General features: G+C 48.1%; 1 protein-coding gene across 2 annotated transcripts in view; it reads left to right on the top strand.

The window, feature by feature from the left end:
* The first annotated feature begins 887 nt into the window (after window positions 1-887).
* The window catches only part of PTCHD1 (patched domain containing 1), a 34,163-nt gene continuing 12,075 nt past the window's right edge, over window positions 888-22,975 (top strand). Inside the window, exons 1-3 of one of the 2 annotated variants that reach the window (XM_074905928.1) lie at window positions 888-1,725; window positions 14,940-14,966; window positions 15,132-15,600. In XM_074905928.1, coding sequence (XP_074762029.1) covers window positions 1,297-1,725; window positions 14,940-14,966; window positions 15,132-15,600 — 925 coding nt within the window. In that variant the 5' untranslated portion in view covers window positions 888-1,296. Of the gene's footprint in view, window positions 1,726-14,939; window positions 15,601-22,975 lie in introns of both variants that reach the window. The other variant, XM_074905919.1, reaches the window with a different exon arrangement.

The raw sequence follows: 22,975 nt of genomic DNA, 5'->3' as shown, positions 1-22,975 counted from the left end.
TGTCTGCTCCTCCTGTCACTGAGCTGCCGGTCACGTTCAGAAACGAGCCCGGCCCCGCGCGGGGACCGGGGCGTCCTACCCACAGGTGGGCAACGCGCTCAGCGCCGCGCAGCCGAGGCTGCCGGCTTCTGGTCAGGGGAGCGGCAGCGCGCTCCCACGGCACGGCACGGCACGGCACGGCACGGCACGGCACGGCACGGCACGGCACGGCACGGCGCTGCCGGGGCGGCCCCGGGGACGGTGCCGGGCGGCTGGGGACGGCGAGGCGGGCCGGGGCAGCCTCACCGCCGGCGCCCGGGTTCCCCAATGGGCATGTGCGGCGCTCGCACATGCCCACTCGGGCCGCGGGGCCGGGCCGCGCTGTCGCCGCCGCCGCGGTGGGCTGCGCAGCGAGAGCGCGGGGCGCGCCGTCGGGCACCCCGGGGCACGGCCCGCCCCCGCCGCCGGGGGAAGCTCCCAGACATTTCTGGCGGCGGGTCCCCGAGCCAAAGCCCCCCCCACCCCTTCACGAAACACACCCCGCTCCCCCTCCACGGCAGGCGGGGGGAGGACGACGACCGCTTCGCGCCCCTCGCCGCCCGCCCGTCGGGGCCAGCCCGCGCTACTCGGCCGTCCCGGGGGCGGCGGCCCGGGCGGGGCGGGGATGTGGCGGCGCGGCGGTGCCGGCGGCGGCGGGCGGAGCCGGCAGGCAGCCGGGCGGGGCGGGGCGCGCCGCGGCGTCCCGAGCGCGGCCCGCGGGGCGGCCCCGGCGGGAGGCGCCGCGCCGCGCCCCGCCGCCCCGAGGTAGGCGCCGCCCGGCGTGGCCCCGCGCCCCTGGGCGGAGGGCGGCGGCGGCGGGGGCGCCGCGGAGGGCTTTCCGCGCCTGCCCCGCCTGCCGCGGCCGGGGGATTAGTCAGCAGTCTGCGGGCAGCCCCGCTCCCGCGCAAACTCCGCGGCGGGGGCGGGGAGCGGCGCCTGCCCCTGCCCCTTCCCCTTCCCGCGGCGAGGGGCGGCGGGGCCGCGGCGGCGGGGCTGCCCCCCCCCTCCCCCCTCGCCTCCCCGCGGCGGTCCGCGCCGCCGCTCCGCGGCGGCGGCGGCGAGGGTCGGCGGGTTGGCAAGTCAGGCAGCCGGGCGCGGGGAAACTCCTCTCGGGCACGGCGGCATTGCAGGAGGACGGGCGCCCCAGCCGCCCCACGCACGCACACGGGCGGGCGGGCGCGCACACACGCACCGCACACACACGCACACGCGCGGCGGCGGCCCCCGGCCCCCCGCAGCCGCGGCCGGCGGGAAGGCGGCGCCCGGCGGGGCTGCCCCATGGTCTTGCGGGGGCCGTGGGGGAGCTGCGGGGGCCCCGGCGCGGCGCTCGCCCTCCTGCGCGCCTTCCGCACTAGGATGTTGCGGCAGGTCTTGCACAGGGGGCTGGGGACGTCCTTCTCCCGGCTCGGCCACTTCGTCGCCAGCCACCCGGTGTTCTTCGCCTCGGCGCCCGTGCTCATCTCCATCCTGCTGGGCGCCAGCTTCAGCCGCTACCAGGTGGAGGAGAGCGTGGAGCACCTCCTGGCCCCCACGCACAGCCTGGCCAAGATCGAGAGGAACCTGGTGGACAGCCTCTTCCCGGTGAACCGCTCCAAGCACCGGCTCTACTCCGACCTGCAGACGCCGGGGAGGTACGGCAGGGTGATCATCACCTCCTTCCGCAAGGCCAACATGCTGGACCAGCACCACACCGATCTCATCCTCAAGGTAACCGCGGCGGGTCCTCGGCCTCGTGCACCGCCACCCCGCCCGGACCGGCCCGGCGCCCCGCTCCCCGCCAGCCCCGAGCCCGGGCTCCGCACCTGCCCGCCCGGGAGGACCCACCCGTGGGTGCCGGCCCCTACCCGTCCGCCACGGCCGCCGCCACAGCAGCCGCCCGGTCACCTCCCTGCAACAGTTGGGATGTCTGCCCGCCGCGGGGAGCCGGCACCGCGCTCCCTGACAGCGCCAAGGGCTCCGCTGCCCCCCCCCCCCCCCCCCCCCGGCTCCTTTTTTTTTTTTCCTAATCTTTGTCCCCTGTTTTGGTTTTATTTGCTTTGGGTGAGCGAGAAGGGCAGGCTGCTTGCTGAAATCATTTTTCGGTGCTTCTGTACTCGCCTGGCAGTCGTGCTCCCGAGTTAAGGCGGCTCGGGCTTTGATAAACTCAAACTTCAAAAACAGTTCGGTGCCAGGCTGCCGAGAATGCTTCTGGGGGCCGCTGCTGTGTCTGGGCTGCGCTTCAGCCTGGAGAGGGGTAGCACAAAACCTCCTCGCTGCTCGTGAAGACAAATGCCGTAACTCAACTGCTTATTTTTAGCGGGTAGTATTTTCTTCCCCTCCGCTCCCAACCCACCATCTCAGAAAATGCTGGTTTCATAGATGAAGAAAAATCCGGCTCAGCTGTAGGTTGCAGGCATGGTGCATGCAGCCTGTGCTGCCGGTTCAAGTTAGAGCGGACAGCATCTTTCCCCGTCACTTGAGCGGCACGGAGCGTGCGAGTCACAGTCTGAACAGGACATCTCACCGTACTGTATGTCATAACATGTCGGAAATCTGCATTTGTTGAAGCTGGTACTCTAGTTTACACCCCAGTATTTTCAAACAGTCTCGGAAGGAAAAACAGGGAGGACAGATGCAAAAAATGTATGTTAAGAGGGTCAGGTTCACCCAAGAAAAAGGAAAGGAACGTTTACAAATAACCAGAGGTGTGGCAAGCTCAGTCCTGCACGTTTTCGCTGTTGCCGTATGGAAACCCCGGAGACTCAGCATTGCTTTTTTTTTTTTTCCTCCCCTTGAATGTCAAACTGTCAGCCCATACAAAAGCCAATGTTAATTCTTTTTAATAGCTACAGGGAGTGTCTCTTCTAAGATAGGAAGTTAGATGCAAATGCCTATTGTATTTGGGGAGATCTCACCCTTTACTAAACAAGGAGATAACTGTTACAGTGGATTTATTTATATTTTATTTCCACTGTAGCCACATACAGAACTATAGTACAGAGCCACCCGGTATTTTATGTTTTCCTTTTTTCCTGTTGACATATTACCCAATGGTAATCAGCAAACAGATTTAATGAGCATCGACTCACTAAGTACAGTAACAGGAATGTTACTGGCAAACGAGAGAACTCCGGAGAGACGATTTTCATTCCTTCATTTTCTTGTACCATGAATTGCATTCGCATCCAGTATGTGCCCGTTTACTCTGTCATAGGATAATAATGATAATGGATTTTTTCTCTGTTCTGCTTTCTCTAGAGATCTGTAGTTTTATCAATAGCATAGTGACACACAAATAAATGGTACTCAGAATCTTTCCACAAGCAAACTTCTGCATAAGATTTATCACATCAGCGAAAGAGCTATAACTTTAAAAGTTCTGTCAGTATTTAACACTGCCTCATTTTTAATAGACAGAATTTGCTAACAAAATGATTATTTTTCATTGAGTGAGATAATGAACACCATTGCCATTTGACTGTTTACTCTTAACTGTTACTCTGACATTGTCAGGCATATTTGATGCATTATTTTCAACTCTTATCTAATTAATTCCAGTATGTCATGTGCAGAATAGATTACGTCCTTTGTCCCAATTATTCTTCTGTTTGCGGGTAGAGCCAGACTCAAGCAGATGCCTGTCCAACCCTGTGGATGGCCCTGTGGGTCAAAGCACAGCAAAACAGAAAGGGAGGGCTCCTAGCTCCCAGTATTGTTATATCCGTGGCAATGCAGGGCTACAGCATTTTGTGACAACAGGGCTCACCAAGGGAAGGAGAAAGGGAAAGATGGTTATCAAGGTTTTCATATATATATATATATATATATATGAAATATATATATATATATGCAGTTGCATGAAAGGGAGAATGGAGCAAGGGCAGCTCCAGCCCTGGTCCAGTTCCAACCAACTCAAAGTGCTGTGCTTGTAAATAAGTGTCCTGAGTGAAAGCATGGAGTAATCCCGCCCGCATTCCTAAAGATGCTGCTGTGTAGGCACAGTCAGGTCAGATAACCTATACAGCAGCATTTCCCTACCTTTCCTTTTCTGGAGAAGGGTGACCTCCTCAAGGGAGAGGCTTTGCTTTAGAAGAGGCGTCAGGTTGGACACTGGGGCTCCCCCCGCATGGTTATTGCTGCATCTCCACCCACTAGCAGGAGGATAGGAGACCCAGGAGGATGGTTGCCCCAGGCAGGTGCTGGCTGCTCTAACAGCACCTCTTTTTGGTTTCCTTACCTGCCTTATCCCACCTCATCAGGCAAGGAGAGAAGGGAATGAGCTTTGAACAGCTCCAGCTACCCTAGTCATGTGGCAAGGGAAGGTTTCCTCTGGTTTCAGCAGAGGAAGAAGCTTCCATTATTGTCCACTTAATAAAGGGATACAAAGTTTTGGGGGCTAAGCAGCTGACATTAAAACATAGCTGGTACTGTCAAAAGTTAATCATTCTGACATCTAATCAATTCATTAGTTAATGAAATAACTTCTTTGGTGGCATCTCAGAAATACTCTGGTTAGCTTAATGCAGTTCGTCGTGGGCACATTATCAGCCCGAGAAAGTCGCCATTACCACTACAGCATGATACTCCGTTGGCTGGCTGGGAAGAGATTTAGGGAAGGACTCAGCCTCATGAATGCCTCAGGCCCAGATCTCAAGCAGTGCTCCCAGAGCCAGAGCTGCCGTAGGACTCCCCGCTGACAGCATGCATCTGCCAGCGCGACACTGGCTGCTTGCATGACAGTGGCCGGTCTTGCGGAATGTACAAGCTGCTCCACACAAGGTCTCTCCCGCTCATTAGCAGGGAGGCGTGCAGCTGCCTTATATAATAGTTTTGACTTGGAGATGATGCCGAATACCCTTTTGTTTTATTTTTGTATAAATCTCCATCCATAGTTCTCATAACTCCCCATAAATTCTTAAACCATTCTAGGCCTGCCATCCAAGTGTTGCATTTCCAGCTGACTTAGTCATTTGCAGAGGAAAGGGAGAAACCTAAGCATACCTTGAATCTCTGGCCTTGAATAGATGATCCAGCAAAAAGCCTCAGTAGACTCTCAGATATGGAAGAGATGCATCCTGAGACTGAGATACTCTGGGAGGGCAATAATGAAATTTTACTTGCTGCTGTACCTGCTCTGTAGCTGAGCAAAGGGCACCAACATCCTGCTCTGTCAGTCTGCAGGATCTCTCTTCCTCAAGCTTTCATGCTTTCAAGAGAGCGAGAGGTAGGAAGTGAAAACACCTAACTGAAGAAAGTGTGCCTTTACCCCTGTATTTTCAAGAAGTGCTTGGAGAAACAAAAATAATTGAGATATTTGGTGTGGACCATTGTGCAGAAGTTCCGATGATTATATAAAGTCTGTAGAAATCGTCTTAAGCCTAGCATCCCGCCTAAAAATGGTGTTGGAGCAGCCCCCTACCATTTCACGGTGGTATTTCCACTTGCAGCTAGACACTTGGTAGGTTGAAGGCATACAGACTTACTGGAAATACAGACCTAGCCAGATTTTTGAACCCCAGAAAATATTTTCTGACTTACGCAGAATTTGAGACACCCATCCTTTTGAGCTTGTTCATTCCTCTATACTTACAGTGAGTTAACTGTGTTATACTACAAAAGACTTTTTTTAATGAAAGGTTTCCTTTTTTTCACAGAATATCCTCTCTTCCACTTACGTTATTGTGTTTATAACAATAACACAGTGCTAATATATTTTTGGCAAAATCTCCACTTAAGATGACAAGACACAAAGATGAAAAGGGATCGAAATGTTATATGCCTTACTGAAGGGGATTGCATTTGCAGTTTGCCTCTGTGAAAATCTGTAGATGTGGGTTTATTTCTTTTAAAGAAACCTCTCCTGATGACATATTTTCAGACAATGCTTATACATAGCCCCTCTCAGTTAGATCTATTGATTGCCAGTTTATATAACTAATTAAATATCTATTTGAACATGCAAGCAAAGAGTAAAATTGGGTATTTCCGTTTAAGGACACATATATTTAAGAACTGCGTAACTTCTGATTACTACAGAACAAAACAATTCAACTTAAAAATTTTGTAGACCTAATACTTGTTGGGGTTTTATTTCCTCTCTCTGTTCCTTAATTATTATGTCCATGTTAATGTGTATGCCTGCATGCTCTGTCTACAGTCTTCCTGGATTTCCACACTTATTTTCTCTGTGTGAGGAAACTTGTGGAGGAAATAATCATAATTACGTTCCCGTGTCTGTGGTATTTCCAGTTGCTTTTCTGTACAAACACAGCACACTTAAGCCATTATTTTCAAAGTCAGTGGAAGTAGGTTCTGGTTGTTCAGCAGAGCCGAAAGCAGTGTCTGTCGCGATCGTGACTAACACAGCATACCCTTTATTTTAAAACTTCAACTACTTCTGAATGCCTGGACACAGGCAGTCAGCTGTGGACCTGGCAATGGATAGTAGGTCTCCACCTTCTCTAGGTGCCTCTAGCACTAAAAACACTTAGAGGGAAACAGTCAACAGAACAAATAGTGAATTTAAAAAAAAAAAAAAAAAAAAAAGGATGAAGTCATGTCTTTAGAGCAAGGCTGTAAGATGAGGGGAAGAGTCCTAATACAAGAAAAACAAGGGTGTGAAAGCAGCAGAAGTGCAAGCCTGTTGTCATAGCAGCACAATGCTGCAGGGCTAAAATGTATCTTATGCGAAAACAGATGAGAATTAAGATACACAGGTAAGATCTGGGCACAGCCAGGGAAAAGGGAAGGAAGATAAATAGCACGCTGCAAGGACAGTGTGGAAGCGTGCGCAGAAACCCCCCTGAGCTCCTGGTGTCAGCAGCAGCAGCTCCTCTGTGTGGTTCCTGCAGGCGAGAGGGTTTGATCTCTTCCGCAAGCACTGGCCGGCAGCTGGAGCAGAAGTCCTGAAGTTGTCTGTGCCTGGGAGGTCAACTACATCCCACTGATCCCCACCGACCCTCTGCCCTGCTCCAGCAGTGCCATGCAGGACAGGACCCCTGTGCTCTCCCTCCTGCCTCATGCCATGGTGTGATGCACCCCTGCGCCCCGAGCTGCTGCCAGCCAGGCAGCCCATGCTGGGAACGCCCATGTGGTGCATCATCTTTCCTACTTTGGAAGGTCAGACCTCACCTCCTGTCTGTCGAACAGAGCGTACGGGGGACAGATTTTTCTCAATACGTGGCTGGACATGTGTGACAGAGGACATCACCCCTCTGGGAAAGCACAGCAAGCAGGCAGGGCAGGTGTCGGAGTCCAGGGACCTCCATGCATCACAGCCACCGAGGCCAGGCCACCGGCACCCCAGGCAGCACCATAAGGCTTGAGGAGAGCTGTCAGGGCTCCCCAGTGACCAAGTTTGGGCTTCCCAAAAGTTGTGACTGGGCTCTGCCTTTAAGTTGGGGTTTACAGCAGGAGAACCCCCTCTCTCCTGTTGGAAGGGAGAATGAGGAGCTGAGTTGCTGTGAACACCATTGAGGTTTCCCTGCAGCAAGGAACGGACCATTTGTCACACTTCTGCTGGAGGAGCCCTTGGCAAGAGCCTGCACCATGTCTCCAGCCCCCTGAGAAGCAGTATAAGGATGGAGAGGTGTTTATGGAGAGGTCTGGGGTGTGTAAAGAAGGCCACTAGTGGTGGAATTGATGCAAGATCAGTTGCAGGAGTGAAGTTCTCATCTTTTTTTCCCCATTATGAAAAGTTGATCTCGGAGCCACACACTAGGCTGCACAGAGGGTTTCTGCTACCCAGGCATCCCATCCTCTGGCAGCGGTTGGCCTAAAAACTGTAGTAGGCTTCTCTCGCTGGGACAAATTCAGGCAGAATTACCAGGGCAATTGTCAGAATCAAGACGGTATTGATTAGAAAAGCTTTTCCACTTCAGATTAGAAAAGAAAAATCATATCTAGCAATTTTCTATAGCTACCAAGAAGGCAGATGGAAATGTAAATGCAGGCACATCTGCCACTTTGAGCACTAATAGTTGTCCCTCAGTTGATGACTTGTAGTTTGAACAATTTTTAGATTTTACTTACATGAAAATTGTTTGGAAAAAATACAATTCACCATGTTTTGGACGGCTGAAAAAAATAGTTGCAAAAATACATAGCTTGCGTAATTAGTATCTTAGTATCTTATCTCTTTGGGAAACCTGATTGTAGGGCTGTTAGAAAAAGAGCACAGCTACTCATAGCAATCCTCGCTGCATGCTCTCCAGCTGCAACTTCTGATGTTTATTCTGAGCCGTTAGGATCTGTTGGCTTCCTCCATCGGCTCTGCACCCACTCTCTGTCCCTCGGCCAGGCTGGCTTGATCAGGAGCCTGCTGCCCACCAACCCCCCTTGAGTCTCTGCCCTGGACCCGTGGTCTCTGACAGCCAGACACAGCCCTGTTCAGGAGTTCCCTTGCCTTCCCTTTCTGCACCTTCTTCTGATGAACATACACTCCTAATTCTTCCCATGTTTGCAGAGACCACAGTGTTTCTTTCATCAATTAAGGTGGGAGCTGTGCAAGTAAGTCTTTTCCCTCTCATAACCCTTTTACATTTTGACTGAGGCTGTCTCTTGAAGTGAATAAAAAAAGCACTCTGCAAAGATAGGAATTGCCAGAGACTACTAAGATCATAGAAAAAGTGGAGAAATTTATAGCTATCCATTAAAGGCTTTTTCTCCTCTTCATTTTCCTTGGCATGAGTTACCTGTAAAAATTACCAAAAGAGTAAACCAGCTTCACATGAAAATGAAGCCTATATTTAAAACAATTGTTTTCATCCTGCTTTCTAGTTTTCAGTCTTGAACCCAAAACAGTGATGAGATTTTAAACAGTAATAGATAATGAGTTCATTCTTCAATTTATTTTTGAGCCTTCTCAGGCTTTCCTCCATAACTATGAGATCAGAGTTTTTATGAAATCTGAGGTGTTTTGTTTTTAAAAAAATCACAGTACTTCAGGCTCCAGGGCTCAAGAGAAAAACCAGACGGTGAAAATGACAGTAAAAAAATTGTAAGAGTTGGCAACACTGACTAGAGTGAAACTCATTTTTAATTTGAACCATCAGATGAAAACTAAATAGAGTTAAATAATAGCAACAACAACAAAGTAATATGGCATTGCAGAGATCTTGCTCCTGAGTAAAACATGTCTCTTCTCTGTGCCAGATCATTCTCAGTACAGGAGGATATCCGTATATCTAGCTAGTTTTGTCTGGTTGACCATTCATCAACTATATGTCAAATAACAAAGCATTGTCATGTCCTTACGATGAGTGATGTCCCCTATAAAACACCACACGTCACTGCTCAGCAGCAAAACCAAACACATTTTTGTGGTATATATGATAAGCAGGAGGTAGCTGTGCACATCCTTAATATTAAAAATGGTGGCTGAGACTCTGATCCACCTCCCACGGGAGTCGAGATGTCTTTCCATGAGCTGGCAATAGGAGCTTGGCAGGTGTCCTGTTTGAAGTGTCCTGTTGCATGTTGCTGTCGCTCTCACCATGGAGTTTCCCTGGGAGCAAGGCGAGACTCGTGTGGCAGCAGTGGCCGTCGCTGGGTCCTTCTGCCTCGTCCCCTTTGCCCATAGCTTCAGTCGGGGTAGCAGATTATGTAATGTGGGCTTAAAGGATTTCTGGGATCGGACCATTTTGCAAATGAATCAGCAGTTTCTGAGCCCTCCCTGCTGGGATGGGATCTGTTTGCTTCACCGGGAGGCTGCAGACTTCTTTGTTACCTGATTTAATTGACAAAATTCTGGTAATACCTGCTCACTTTTGAAATAAAGAAAGGACTTCTCAACAAAGCAAAGGGACTAAAGGTTTTCCTCACCCTTCTTGTAGCTCCCTGCCTCTTTTGCATGGACTTAAGAATAAAATCAAGTTTTCCTTTCTGTCCTGAATGTATACCTCTAAGTACAACCGCTAGGCCTTCAGGTTCACTTTGCTGCCACTGCTGAAAGTTGTGCCAAGCTCTGTAGAAGGAGGAGCTGTCTCACAGAGCCTGGTGCGGGGCTTGGCCACCCCAGGGCAGCCAAACTGAGCCTACTGGGGGCTCTGGTTCCTGGCACCTGCCTGTCTGTGCTGATGGCAGAGGTAGGAGGACAGGCAGCCAAAAACAGCTTGAAGAAATCTTTGCAGCCACGGCTCTCTGAGGCCCTGGAGCAAATGGTTTAGCCCAGGATAAGTGAAAGGATTTTAGCTTTTGCTTTCTGGCATCCCCTTCTGGGCCCATGGGCAAAACCAGCCAGCGGGGCAGTGCAGTTTTCACCACCTCTCATCTGTCAGCTGTGCCATGGGCCAAAATGTGGCTTGGTGTGGAGGCATGAGACCAGTACACCTAGAGGTATTTGCAGAAAAGGATTTGTCTCCCAGTTGAAGGCATCTTTCCTCTCTGTCTAAAATAAATAACTGGGTGAGCATGGGACTTAGAGTTAACAAAGACCAAGACCAATTGTTACCAGATGCAAATGGAAGAGAAAACGCTGTTCTAGAAGTCTCTGGCGTGGTACAGGATGCATATAAACACTTTTGGAAGGGAGAGTGGCGTTGCAAGTGATCATTACTGTTTAAACAACAATGAAAGGGAGAGGTAGAAGTTTGTAGTTAGTGCCTCAGCGCTTTCAGGGACAGCATGCAACTGTGGCAAGGGAGCTTAGGCGACGCTGTGCAGTTCTCATGCTGCAGTGCTCTGGCATCTCAGCAGTAAACTGCTTTTTGGTTCCTTGCACTGTTAGCTAGCTGAAAAAGCTGTGAGTGATGAGCAAGCAGTGCATGGCTCCCTTCAAGAAAAAACATTCATTCAGCTTTTGTTATTCCTTTAAATCTCCCTTTCTCCTAACAGGATTGATAAGAAAACTGCTGGATAAACGAGAATCTGGTGGTCGGTGGTTTGTCCCAGTACAAGGTACTGGGTTTATTCAGAATATGGTTACTTGCTATGAAAATCTGCTGCACTGAGGAGCGCTATATGCATTATGCATTAGCATATTGCTAATGTTGTCCCCATCACACAACAGCCTTTACTATCTCTTGTTAACAAACTGAAATTTCCTGGGGGACCTCATGGTGCGCCATAGACAAGCCAAATTGCAGATGGTGTAATCCCTTGAACTCACAGGAAACCTTGTAACCTCTTGGACCTTCTGTTTTCTGTGGAAGCCAGTTACCCAAGGCTGTAGGTGTGGGCACTGGATGTGAGTAGAAAAATCTGTGTGGCCACAGTTGAATCCCCAGCATGGCAGCAGACAGGAGAGTGCTGTGGAACTGCAGCTCCTGGTGGGGAAGAGGCGACAGCCCTGCGATGCACAGGCTGCCACAGGCAAGAAAAGGGAGAGAGATAGCTTGCAGCCATGCTGCAGCACACCCCTGCCCTGCACTGAGGCGGCAGAGGTATTTCTTTCTAGAATCTGGTCTGAAAAAGCAAAATGTGGGTAAAGTGATGTCTTGAGGATGAAAGCCTGAGTCAGGCTGCCCAGAGCTGAATCCTTGGGTGCACTGGGGCAGTGCTTAACATGCTTTGCTGGGATGGAGGGAATGGCAGGTTTTCCTCCTCTTTGACAGTTTGCCTCCAATACGAGACAAAACATTGTGGCCACTGGCAAAGCTCAGAGTACATCTCGGTAGCTGCTCTGAACTGCACAAGCTTGCAGCTGGCTCGGGGGGCTGCTGGGCTGCCGGGATGTGCCACGATGCAGAGCTGCCAGTTTGCTCCCCTCTCTTCCCCAAAGTCCTATCGATGGGAGGTGTGATAAGCAGGTCCACCAGACACGGCGTCTGGTCCAGCCCAGCACGGCCTCGCAGGAAACACTGGGCCACCGCCATGGAACAGGCTTCTGAGTCTGAAATTATAATTTCCAAGAAGAAATGAGTATTTTAGGTATGACATTTAGCTTCTAGCCTTTCACTAAAGATGAAGTAACAGCTGTGACAGATGAAGTTATTTTATAACCTAAATATTAAAAGAAAGTGCTTCAGATGTAGAAGGAAGCAAATGCAGCAGTGAGGCTGGATGGGTAAAGAGAGACACATTATTTGATAGAAGTTGAATGACAGTTTAGTTTCTTCTGCATTGTGTCACTCAGTGGATCCTCTCTGAAGGAGTTTTATTGTGAACCTAACACAGGCAGGAAATCCCTTCCAGTCCTTCTAGTTGTCCGCAGCTGCGCTTCTTTATATAACATCTGACTTTCCAACTGTTGTCAATGAAACCATACAGTAGCTTCCACTGAAAAAAAATTAAAATCAGATACCAGTTTTTGATTCACTAAATCAGGGCATTTTCCCCAAACTGTAATGATGTACATTTGAATTCATATCCCAGAACAGCTCTTGCAAAGCGGAGCTCTGCAGACACAAACTGGAAAGATGGGAAGAATTTTCTGAACAGGTTCATTTCTTTGTCATGTTCCTGCAAATCTTTTAATTTGTTTCATTTTAGAAGAAATTTGTGCAAGAGCCCCTAATTTGTTGCACAGACAGTTATTTGTTCTCCCACCACAATGGAGAACTTTGCTTCTCACCATGGCCAGGTATTGTGTTCTCACAGTACTGTGAAGAGATTTGTTAGTTCAGTTAATTTCTCAAACCTGTCTTTGTAATGTCAGTATTGAACTATTTTTCTGTTAAAAACTATTCAAAAATAAAAATACTCAAATGTAGAAAAATACACCTCCAAGCTGCTGGAGAAACAAATTGAAAATATGGGAATTTTCTAATCTTTCCCTATATGATGTCATATCTTCCTGAGAAATGGAGGCAACATAATTAAATTTATACCCATCACAGATTATGCGATGTAATCACAAAACAATCAGACTCATAGTGTCATGTAAATTATTTTTTTCTGCAAATAGGTCTGAAATACCACACAAAAGTCGCTATGACTATTTAATTTCAACAGACACAGGATTTTAGCCATAGTAAACGTTTTGTCCATTGCCACTAGATGAGTATATAAGTTCTACTGCTCTTGTGTACCCTGTCTTCGGAAAGGAGACAGTTCCATTAAATATCACCTATCCCAGCCTCTTTAGTAGGCATAAGAGCCTCCTGCCTTCTTTAAATTACAGCAGAAAACAGCATATGCAGGTAGGAAAAAAAAAAGGAATTGTGTCCCTGTAGCCAGTTCTCCGTGTCTTGCTCGAAACTTGAAGGCAGAAAATAACTATTCCCCCTTTAAGGAAAATAAGTTAGAGTCTTTCTCAATTTGGCTCTTCAGCTCCCTGGAAGAGCTGTGGTGTCCCCACTTTGCAGGTGAAGGAGGGCTTCTCCTTATCAGCCCTTCTTTTTGTCACCACACCTTTGCAGTGCTCCCATGACTGTTTCCCTTGTTGTAAAAGGGACCAAAGGATAAATCCTTGCAGTTCCTCAAAGCAAATCTGGTGATTTGCTCCCCCCACGCCAGCAGTTTGTTCCCCCCACAGCAGCAGACATGGCAGTCCACACAGCCCAGTCACTTGGGTGGCCACATCTGTGGGGTCATGGGGACCAGGCAGCACAAGGGGTGCACGGCCCTCTGCATCGTCCCCACTCACACCTCGAGAGAATCGTCTGTCTCGCCGAGCCATGCACAAAGCACACACACAGCAGCGTGCAGGGGCGCCTGGAACTTGGTATGTCAGGTACCCCCTGTGCCACCTAGAAAAGAGCAGAGGGAGCCCCTTCCTGAACTTTGTGGCTACTCGTCATGAAGGACATCACAGCTACAGGGAAAGTGTACTCAGACTTCTGGTGGTGGGTAACATGGTCTTGGCCTCAGCAACATCTTCACAGAAGGTCCTGGTACTCTCTACACAACTAGAGCAGCACAGAAGGAGTTAAATGCTGATAGTGGTGGGTCAGACCTGCAGGTTTTGCAAGGAAAATGTGCATAAAAACAGCCTGCAATTTGCTAAGGCTCTCAACGTTAGCAAACTCAGTATTTAAATTTTGAAAAATACTGCAACCCAAGACTATTAGGGCCATTGCCTTGCCATCTTTTAGATTTCTTGCTTCTTCTCTGTTGACTAAAATGGATTCAGGAAAGGTTGCAAGAGTTTTCTATATTTTTTCAAGAAGAGGGTAATTTTTCTGCCCTTCTGATGCTCAAAAATAACTGAATGGAGTTTGGGTCAGAGCGCAGGCATGGCAAATTTCAGAAGGATGCAAAACAACCTACAAAGAAGGCTGCACTAAGAGCTGCTAGACCAAACAATAAGCTGTAATAACCTGCAGGCCCTAAAATTCCCTGACTGACAGAAACTCAGAAAAAGAGAAAACCACTGTCAGTCTCTGCCAGTGCTTCCCACTCTCAGATTAGCTGAGGATTTGATGGGGGAAAGAGGGAGGGGAAAAGAGGGCAAATTAATTAATGCCAGCTATCTTATTCCTGCTCTGCTGACAATCTCTACACTTAGGATGTGCAGCTGTGGCCTGTCCTTTTCTCTGAGCGAGTGCTGGTCCCCTGCAGCTGCCGGCTGCCAGGCTGCTGCCACATCCCTCACAGGTGGCACCCCTGGTCACCTTGCCCTTCTGCCTTCTGCACCTGAAGTTCATCTGTTGAGAGAGTAATATGGCAATCCCGAGCACAACAGTGTCCCCACACATGCTTGGACTGTTTCTCTCCCTTTTATGTTCACTCAGATCACTTGAAAGTGGAGGTCCGGGCCTTCTGAGTTTGCTTACTTGTTAGAGAGGCCAAATGGCAGATGCACATGGCACAGATGCAAGTCATAACACACCAGAGTTGCCAGCAAAGAATGTAAGGGAATAATACTGCTGTTTTAGTGCATGTTTCCTTTTTTTTTTTTTCTTTTTTCAGTGAGTGTGCTATTAATATTTCAGTCACCAGAACTTTTGCTGTTGCTTAGATCAACTAGGAAAGGGACGGAGGTGAGGAGCCGCTGTTGTTCTGGCTGCTACTGTGCGAGATGAACTGATGAATAACGTGTGTGATTTCTCTTTCCCTTGTAGTTGCACTCTGCTGTGACCAGGATCCAAGTTCAAAGACCTGGTTTCAATTACACGTTTGCCCATATATGTATCCTGAACAATGACAAGACATGCATAGTGGACGACATAGTGCATGTACTGGAGGAATTAAAGGCTGCTCGTTCTTCTAATCGAACTAATTTTGCAATCACTTATCCGATTACTCACTTAAAGGATGGCAGGGAAGTGTATAACGGGCATCAGCTTGGTGGGGTTACTGTGCACAGCAAAGACCGGGTGAAGTCTGCAGAAGCCATTCAGCTCACCTACTACTTGCAGGCAATCAACTCCTTGAATGACATGGTGGCAGAGAAGTGGGAATCCATTTTTTGTGACACTGTTGAACTTTTCCAGAAATCCAACAGGAAAGTCAAAATGTATCCTTTCACTTCTTCTTCGCTGAAGGAGGATTTCCAGAAGACAAGCAGGGTGTCAGAACGCTACCTGATCACAAGCTTGGTCCTTGTGGTCACCTTGGCCATTCTCTGCTGCTCCATGCAGGATTGTGTCCGCAGCAAACCCTGGCTTGGCCTGCTGGGATTGCTGACCGTGACCCTTGCCACCCTGACTGCAGCTGGGATCATCAATCTCACTGGTGGGAAATACAATTCCACCTTCCTGGGAATCCCCTTCGTCATGTTAGGTAACTATCTCCTCTCCTCTCCTCTCTCTTTTGTATGTTTGTGCCTCCCTGACGCATTTCTCAGCAAGCGGAGAAGCATCACTGCATGGCTCTTGGTGCCTCCTCCCTGCAACACTGCCCCATACCAAATCCACACAGCCTCTTTTCCTAAACTGTTTGTACCATGCCGGGATATTAAAATCACGCCTGGCGCTCCGGTGTGCCATAGCGCCCTGCTGTGGGACGTGGTGCCCGCGTGGCAGCAAGGAACACGGGTGTGCGAATGCCATGCCTTGTGCAGAGGGTGAGCCCAGCTGCTGCTTTTCTGTGGATGTTTTATGCTGGTTCTGGTGGCCAGCATTGGAGGGAAAGCTTTGCAGAGGTCCCTGTGCTGCAGTGATGGCATCAGCAGTGACAGCAAATCAAAGGGGCTCGTGCATTGGGCATTTAGAGAGCACTGTCTCATTCGGAGAGCAGAGCGGTGCTGCCCTGGCTTGGCAGGCGCCCGTCCGTGGGATAAGGGCAGTGGTCAGTTCTGGGTTGTGTTTATCATGAAGCCCCTGTGTTGGCTGAGCGAGTGTAGGGAGGCTTTCACAGCCCTTGGTGGGGAGAGCTTTGCGTCCCCCTGTCAGGGACGGACCCGTCCAGTTAGCGCCGGCGCATCCCGCAGCCGACAGCTACAGAGGGAAGCAGCATTGGCCGCTCCCTCCTCTGGTGCCAGCAGAGGCATCTTCATCTCCCAGGTTTTTGTACCGCCTTCACTCTCCTGTGGGGTATGGGGTCATTTTGTTTTGTTTTGTTTTCCTCGAGGGCAGGGAAGAGGAGAGAAGGGCAGTCAGCTTGCTCCTGGCCCAAACTCAGTGCCCTCTCCTGTTGGCACCAGGGCATTTGTGGGGATGCTGCGTGTTGTATCCAAACAGGCAGGAGGACTTCACAGGAGACAAAACGAGAGCTCTAGAGAGTTCACAGCCTCTTTGTTTGTGTTTGGTTCATAACCAGTGTGAAAAGCTTTGTGCGCTGTAGGTGTTTAATACGTCCTCGTTCATGCCATTATTCATTCGTGGAGAATAATACATGCATTGATTTGATCACAGCTTCCCCAGATGAAAATCAGTGCTCAGTAATACTTCAGGTTTCAAGCATAAGAGTGTCTCCACTGACTTAGTCACATCATGTAGTGATATGACATATTTTAGCACAACTATTTTTATATCCAGCGCCAGGTTCCTATGCCATGCCCATACGGTAGCTGTGGTATTGTTGCACTTTTAATTAAAGACCATCCTTCGGTGCATTGCGCTACCAGTTAATGTACAGAATATATTCAGTGACAGATTGAATTCAGCTACATTACATCGGCACTTAATTTTCAGGTGACATCCATGAAAATTAAACTGTATCATAATCTAGAGGAAATGCAGCACAAGAAGGTCGGGGTCAAAAGGCTAGCTTTCTGACCTGAGTCGTCGTTTTTTCTGTAGGTTTTTATGCCTGTGCATGTATTATAAAATTCAGTAGTGTGTATTCCATATGATATTACATAGGAGGGGATTTCCAGATGTGTTCCAAGAGTAGTAGAAAAGCAGTCTGAAGTCCAGCCATGTGAAAGTACCTGGGGAAGGTGACTCAAAAGTACGAAATGTTAGCTCTGTGTGGGGATCAAAGCCTCTGCTTGCTGGCACAACCTTTCAGATCTTTAATTCACTAATAGTGACTACGCTGAGTCTTGGAATCCTTGAAGACTTACAGATAACTATGAAAAGTTTCACACTTCTATTTTAGTGCTCCTTTAACTGCTGAGCTGTATAGCCAACTCTGCTTTTCTTTTCTTTTTTTTTTTTTTTTTCCTGGGGTTTTTTTTTTGGTCTTGCTTAGTTGAAGTATTCCAGTCTTAAAAGGAGTAAGTTTCAAATATGCTGCTCAGCTCTCACTGTGAACAAGTCAAGACAGAGCAGCCAAGTTTGCTTGAATCTCGCCTGCTTCTCCAGCTGCATAAAGTCTCCCGAGGGACAGGAATATCACAGGTGAACAGAAGGCACTAAAGACATTCTGGAGTTTTTAATGAGAACTGTTTTAAACCACTAGCTAGAAAGGGAGGGTTTCCTTTTTTTCCCTGCAGTACAACAGAAAGATTCAGCATGCGGTTCAAAATTTATTTCATGTCCATATGATGTTTTGCTTATAAAAGATGGTTTAACTCCAGGTAATTCAATAGCGGCTAGAGACACAAACCACCCTCCACTATAGACCACTCAACTGCTTCTGCTTAATTTCAGTGACCATCAGATTAGATCATAGATTAACTGACCTTTAGAAAGGTAGGGGATTTCTGGCTAACAGGATAGCCCCATAGCTATTACTCATAATCTCATGGCTAAAAGCAAAAATTAGGTAGAAAAAGTTATTACACTGGATGCATTTCAGGCAAGGCCCTTTACTGGTATAAATAATTAATGAAGTTTTCCCAGTTTATAACAGCTGAGGATTTTTAACTTTTCGTCAGCATTGCGGAGCCAGAGAGGGGACACTCTCCAGACATCATCTGCCCTCTGCCACAAAACAAGATTACATCTTTCCTAACAGATACTTCTCAACCTGCACTTTGTCTCTTCATTGGGCTGCTTCCCCCTGCTTTTCGCTGCGTTACCACTACAGCATTTGCATCATGTCTAACCTTAATTCCCCTTTTGCAACTCAGCTGTCCTCATTATTTATCCATTGCATCTGGGAAACAATTTCTTTTCTTTTTCTCTGCATATTTGGGACCACTCTCACTTGCCCAGTCCTCTTCCTTTTCATCACAGGTTTCCTCAGACTATGCTTACCAGACTTCGAGCAATCTTCTTGCTTTTGGCCACTCCACATCTTCTGTGGAGGGTGGTGCCTAAATCCAGGCGCAGGATTCAGGCTGAGGCTTTCAGCAGCAAGTAGAGTAGGAGGATGATTTCACACATCTTGCATATGGCACTCCTGTTCATACATCCCCATATGACATTCATTTTTTTCTCAGCAGTATGAAATGGTTGGCATTTGGTTGGTGGCACATGGTAATTCACAGATCCTTCGTGTCACTTTCTACCCTGTTTGCACAATCAGTTTTCCAGCCAACATGTAGAAGGTTACTCTTGTCCTTGCTGAATTATAGCTTGTTTATCTCACACCATTTCTCCTGTTAAGTTCATCTTGATACCATCACTGCCCTTCCAAGATGCATTAACTAATTAGTCAACAATGTTTTGCAATTATCTGTTTATTCATATTCTCAAGAATTACTTTCTGAGTAGTTTAAATACTTTGTCCAGTCACAAGCCCATTCTAATAATTCAGGCAATATGTCTGCAAAATACTCCATTCAATGTGTTCTTTAATACTAGTTTTCATTTATCCTGTTTTCTTTGACATCCTTTCAGCGTCGGCCATTTCTGAGAACACACAGGCTATAGTGAAGGGCACCAGCCTCTGTAGGTGTTGAATCCTTAGGTTTTGCATCAATAGGACAATTTTAAGTTATTAAATTACCATGGTTTACTAAGTTGCAGTCTTTAAGATCAGACTGTGTAATTGTAGGCAGGAACATCTTTTGCCTACCCCACCTGTTAAATATGACATACTGGTTTAAACATTTCATGCTTTTTTTTTAATCACCTTCATGGTAGTTTATTCTAATTTATTTTGCTCTTTAATTAAGGCAGATTTCTGTAACCCCACTCAAAAAAGGTAACTCATTAAGTCAGAATAATGCAGTCATCAATGACTATGCATAATGCCTGAGTATGTCACTACTGTGATGTTTTAATGTTGTGGCAGGTTTCTCTTTAGCCGTCTCTCGTTGGTAACTAAACAGCAAAATTCGAAGTTAGGAGAGATGTTGGTAGACACGGCCTTCCCCAGCAGATCCCAAAAGAGCAGGGGTCCCCTTTGGTCACTGGAGGTCCAGCTGTGAGGGCAAGGCAGGAGGCAGCGCCTGAAGCTGGCCCGAGCCCCCGTGAAGGGGCTGCGCTGGGGCAAGCTTGCAGAAGAGGGCAGGCTGGCTGCAGCCGCTCTTTTCTCTAGGGATATCTTGTCAAGTCAAACTGGGAACTTTTCTTCTTCAGCTCTGGCTTTATACAGGTACTTCTAACGTGAAAGTGAAGCCTAAAACCTGTGAAACTTGGCAGGCTCCCACCATTCATTTGGGCATATTTTGAATTAGCATATGTCTCTGTGGTTTTTGAAACTATTATCCACATTTATCAGTGTGTAAACAAGGAATTTAAGGGCAAGATTACTTACATGTCTAGTGCATGTGGAATGCTTTGCTGAACTAAGGCTATTCATTTTTGACCCTAAGAACCAAAAAATTAAATTCTTCAATTTGGTTGAATTTAAAATAAGTTGATTTATATTGTTAGCTGAAAAGCAGAATTATAATTCTGATTTCCTGTTGCCTGCTGCATTGAAAACTACAGATGTTTGGTCTGGCACAGATGCTAACACATTCATCATAAGTTTCCCTTGCGCATTAAATGCTGTTTAATAACTGCCAATCCTTTAAAAATACCAGTTTCCTCAAAAAAACCCACTGTGTTACCAAACATACCATTGGACAACAAGCAGCACTGGCTGAACAAGTTTTTGGCATGATTTTTTTTACTTCCCAGAGGTGGAGCACAACATTTAACTTAGGAACTCAAAAGAAAATTGCAACATTGCCCTTTGCACTGAAGAGAACACTAGCAATCTGTTTCCTATTCCTTCAGAAACTCCTACAGCTTATTCAGGGAGAGGCGGCTCTCTTCAGCTGCCAAGTTCGTGAAAAGCATCGGCTCTGTGAAATTGTGGTGGAATGCCAGGCGCTGCCAGATATGGGCAGGGACACAGGGATGGCTCCATGGGCTTATATTTAGCGTCTGATGCTGGCAGGGGAAAACCAGTTAGCAGTAACAAGAGCGGCTTGAGCTTGCAGCTTGCTGTAAACGGAAACGATAGCCAGCTTTGTGTGAAACTCAGCAAAACAGGGACGAATGCAAATACCTCTTCTTACTGCCTCCCTCCATCTTCCCATCACATCCCACCCTGTCAGTATGCTGGGAAGAGAGAAGGAGAATACGGTCAATGGAGCAGGTCCAGGGAGGGACGAATGGGAAAGAGCAGGTGGAAGTGTTGAGCAGGAGCCAGACAGGGTCCTCCTGAGGTTCAGTCATGGGTGGGGGCAAAGTCAAGGGAGAAGGAGACTGCACAGGGCTGCATCTGGCAGGAGGGGGCGCAGGAGCAGGAGAGTTGCAGAATGCTTTGGGAGGTACCCAGGGGTACCAGGGCTCATAGGAGCACCTCACAGATGCAGAAAAGCCAATCGCTTCTCAGAAACACAAAATTGGTGGATGCACACCTTCCACGTGGCTTGCCTGTAGGAAAGCTGTGCTGGTGGAGGAGTGAGCTGAGATATCTGTACAGGGGCTTTACGAATGCAAAAAGTTGGAGGAGCGAAGATGGCATCAGAGGTCAACGATAGCTGGGAACGGTGGTCAGAAGGAAAATGTTAGGAAACAGAAGAGAGGAGGTCAGTGTGTTTGATGATGGGAGTGAAAAGCACAGGAGGGCAAGTGAAAGGATTGCTGAAGGTTAGGGACCGTAAAGACAACAGGTAGCTAAACCAAGGAGGGCATCTAACAACCAGCATGAAAACCCTGAGAGGACAAGGGTGCTCAGACCAGCACATGTCAGCACACGTGGCTTGCTGGAGCTGTGCCTCGGTGCCAGTAAGGCATCTAGCCTTGCTCCTTCTTCAGTTTTCTGGAAGAACATACTGGTAGGGAATTGCAACATATGCCAAAACTTGTCCTCCCTCTCAAGCACCCAAGTGTTTGCTATATTCAATAAAACTGAAGTGTCAACACCGGTTACTTATAGAGAGTTTCAAAGAGAGAGAACCAGCCTCTGTGCAGGTCTCTCTGGTGCCCTTCAGTCCACGCATAAAGGTAACACACACACACACAAATGTTTGACTTCGTATAGTACTTTTCCACCGATTTTCCTGTTATCAGTTAATAAAAATGTGAAGCTTACAGAGTCTCTCTTGTTTTTATTCCCCAAGCTAAGCTTTCTCGCTTTCCCTGTCCGGCTGCCCCTCTGCCGTCTCTTTGTGCCAGGAAGAAGCGCGTTCTCACTCAGCTGACTGCCTCAGCTTGCTGCTCCCCTGCCCCTTTCTCCCATCTCATCCATCTCATTTGCCATCTCCAGCAGCCTCCTCCAGCAGGTCTCACCCATCTCCCTGCTCCAGGCCATAGCATCTCCTTCCTGATGCCTGCACAGCTCTCAGCATCTTCTGGACTCTCTAGGCTTCTTTCATCTTTTCTCTGGTTTTCCCCACTCCCTCTGCCATTTTTTTTAATTTCTCTTCCCTCCCATCCTCCCCTCTCCTTGGCCATAGACGGGCCCATTGTTCCTACCCTTTTCCCTATATTCTTGAATAACTTCCTTGGCTCCCAGACAGGTCCCCACCATACCCTGCAGTCGTATCTCAGCTGCTTCACATTTCCCAGTGATTTCCACCATTCATCCTTTGCTTTTTTCATGCTGCCAAAGGACTCCAAGAGTGTCCTGGAAGTACACTTAGTTTTTTGTCACTCCATCTGCTCAGCTTTCCCAATTCAACCCTATGCAGCTCAGTTATATTCCTAAACATTTTGTGGTTTGTTCCCTTCATTCCCCTTCTAAGAAATAAATGAAATTACCTGGTTTGATCTACCCTGAGCAGAATCACAGGCATTCTGGGGATTCTGCCTAGTCAGAACCTAGTCTATTCTCCTCAGTGCTTCCATCTCTTCCTGAGCTCTCTAAGTAGTCATGCATCTTCTGCAGTCCCTCAGGCATCACCAGGCATTTCTGTTCCTCATGGGGAAGAGCAGAAGTAGGCTTCCAGGCCACCCCTCCTCATTCAAAACTCACCAAAGTCAAGTGCTTTTCACCCAAAGGATAGGTGATTAACCACTTCCTCCACCTGCTGGTCTCCCTCTCTCCAGTTCTCTTCCTGAGGATGATGCCCCAAGCGCCTTGAGGAACCCAAACACCAAGAAGCCACTAATGCTTGGAAAGAAAATAGGCTTAAAATACAAATGGTGCAGAGTATTTTGGACACTTGCACCAACCCTTTCCCGTGCAGTGCAAAAGCAGCAAGTAGAGCGTGCAACCGGCCACGTGTGATGGTGACACAGCCAACATGCGTCCCCTCACCACCACAAACTCTGGTGAAATCCTTGAACTCTTACATGCTTCTTGGCTTCAGAAGAGTGCCGATGACTCAGTAATTGTAATGCTTTTTGGAAAAGAGGAGCTGTATCTGTAGAAAGTCAATACAGAGAACAGTTTAATATTGAAACCAAGTACTGTACAATCATTGAGTAAGATCAGGCATTGC

This window comes from Athene noctua, chromosome 1 (assembly GCF_965140245.1).
Source record: "Athene noctua chromosome 1, bAthNoc1.hap1.1, whole genome shotgun sequence".
Classification (NCBI taxonomy): domain Eukaryota; kingdom Metazoa; phylum Chordata; class Aves; order Strigiformes; family Strigidae; genus Athene; species Athene noctua.
This window is presented reverse-complemented; position numbering and strand designations above follow the sequence as displayed.